Here is a 986-nt window from a genome sequence, read left to right as displayed (position 1 = left end):
AATTTATCTATCTTTTTTGAATCAACAAAATACATTGGAAATTCTATATTTTCTGTTGTTTTTGTTGTTTCTTTAACAACTTTCATTAGTTCTTCTTGATATTTTCCTAGTTTCTTTCTCTTCTTTTCTTCAATAACTTCTTTAGGAATATAACAATAACATTTAGTCCATACTACACAAACATGTCTCCAAAAGTCTGTTATTGGAAAAACATTCCATATCACTTTAATCATTGTTTTGATGTATTGTGCAAATCGGTCTTGATTAATATCTAAAACAACAACTATTGCTTGAATTCCTTTTTGTTCTTTGATATATTCAACCATTTGATTCATATATTGTCTTTCCCTTCCTTCTGGATCTTGTAATCCTGGTGTATCAATAACAAACACATCTTGTCTATCTCCTTCTCCATATGATCCAACTGTTTCTTTAGTTTTTAATTTTGTGTAATCACTTTCCCCGAAAACACTCTTCTTCAAAATAAAATTACAAAGTGCACTTTTCCCATCACCTGTACTCCCAATAACAACTAATTTTCTTGGTGTCATTCTCTTCTTCTATTTTAATTATTTGAATTTAATTTGTTAGAGTCACTCTTTTAAATCACTAAAATTTAAACTTTCCTCTTTACTTATCACGTTAACTTTCCTGAAAACAATTCATTATTCCACTCATTATATCTTATCATCATTTATTATGATTCAATGATATTTTTTTTCTATTTTCTTGTATATTTTATATCATTTATAATAATTATACCATTCATATTATATATTAATCAAAAATTGAAATAATAATTAGAAATGAGAAAGTACATGATTATTATATAATTAATGATATAATAATGTGATATGTATGAAAGATATAGAATATAATAAAATAATATAAAAATTAAATATTATAATGAAATGGTTTAAATATTAATAATAAATTATAATGAAATTAATAATGAAATAGTTAAATATAATAGTAATAATATATTA

General features: G+C 23.0%; 1 protein-coding gene across 1 annotated transcript in view, besides 2 other annotated features; it reads right to left on the bottom strand.

Annotated features, from left to right (window-relative positions):
* Positions 1-551, bottom strand: part of EDI_223100 (uncharacterized protein) — a gene marked incomplete at both ends in the record, with an annotated part of 918 nt that extends 367 nt beyond the window's left edge. Inside the window, one exon of the mRNA XM_001733378.1 lies at positions 1-551. This exon is cut by the window's left edge and continues 367 nt beyond it. Coding sequence (XP_001733430.1) covers positions 1-551 — 551 coding nt within the window.
* Positions 552-676: 125 nt separating this feature from the next.
* Positions 677-776: a microsatellite.
* A 47-nt stretch (positions 777-823) lies between these two features.
* Positions 824-986: part of a microsatellite that runs on past the window's edge.

Source organism: Entamoeba dispar, genomic scaffold (genome assembly GCF_000209125.1).
Source record: "Entamoeba dispar SAW760 scf_1105229461471 genomic scaffold, whole genome shotgun sequence".
Taxonomy (NCBI): Eukaryota; Evosea; order Mastigamoebida; family Endamoebidae; genus Entamoeba; species Entamoeba dispar.
Note: the sequence above shows the minus strand (reverse complement) of the source record. Positions and strands in the feature narration are given on the sequence as shown.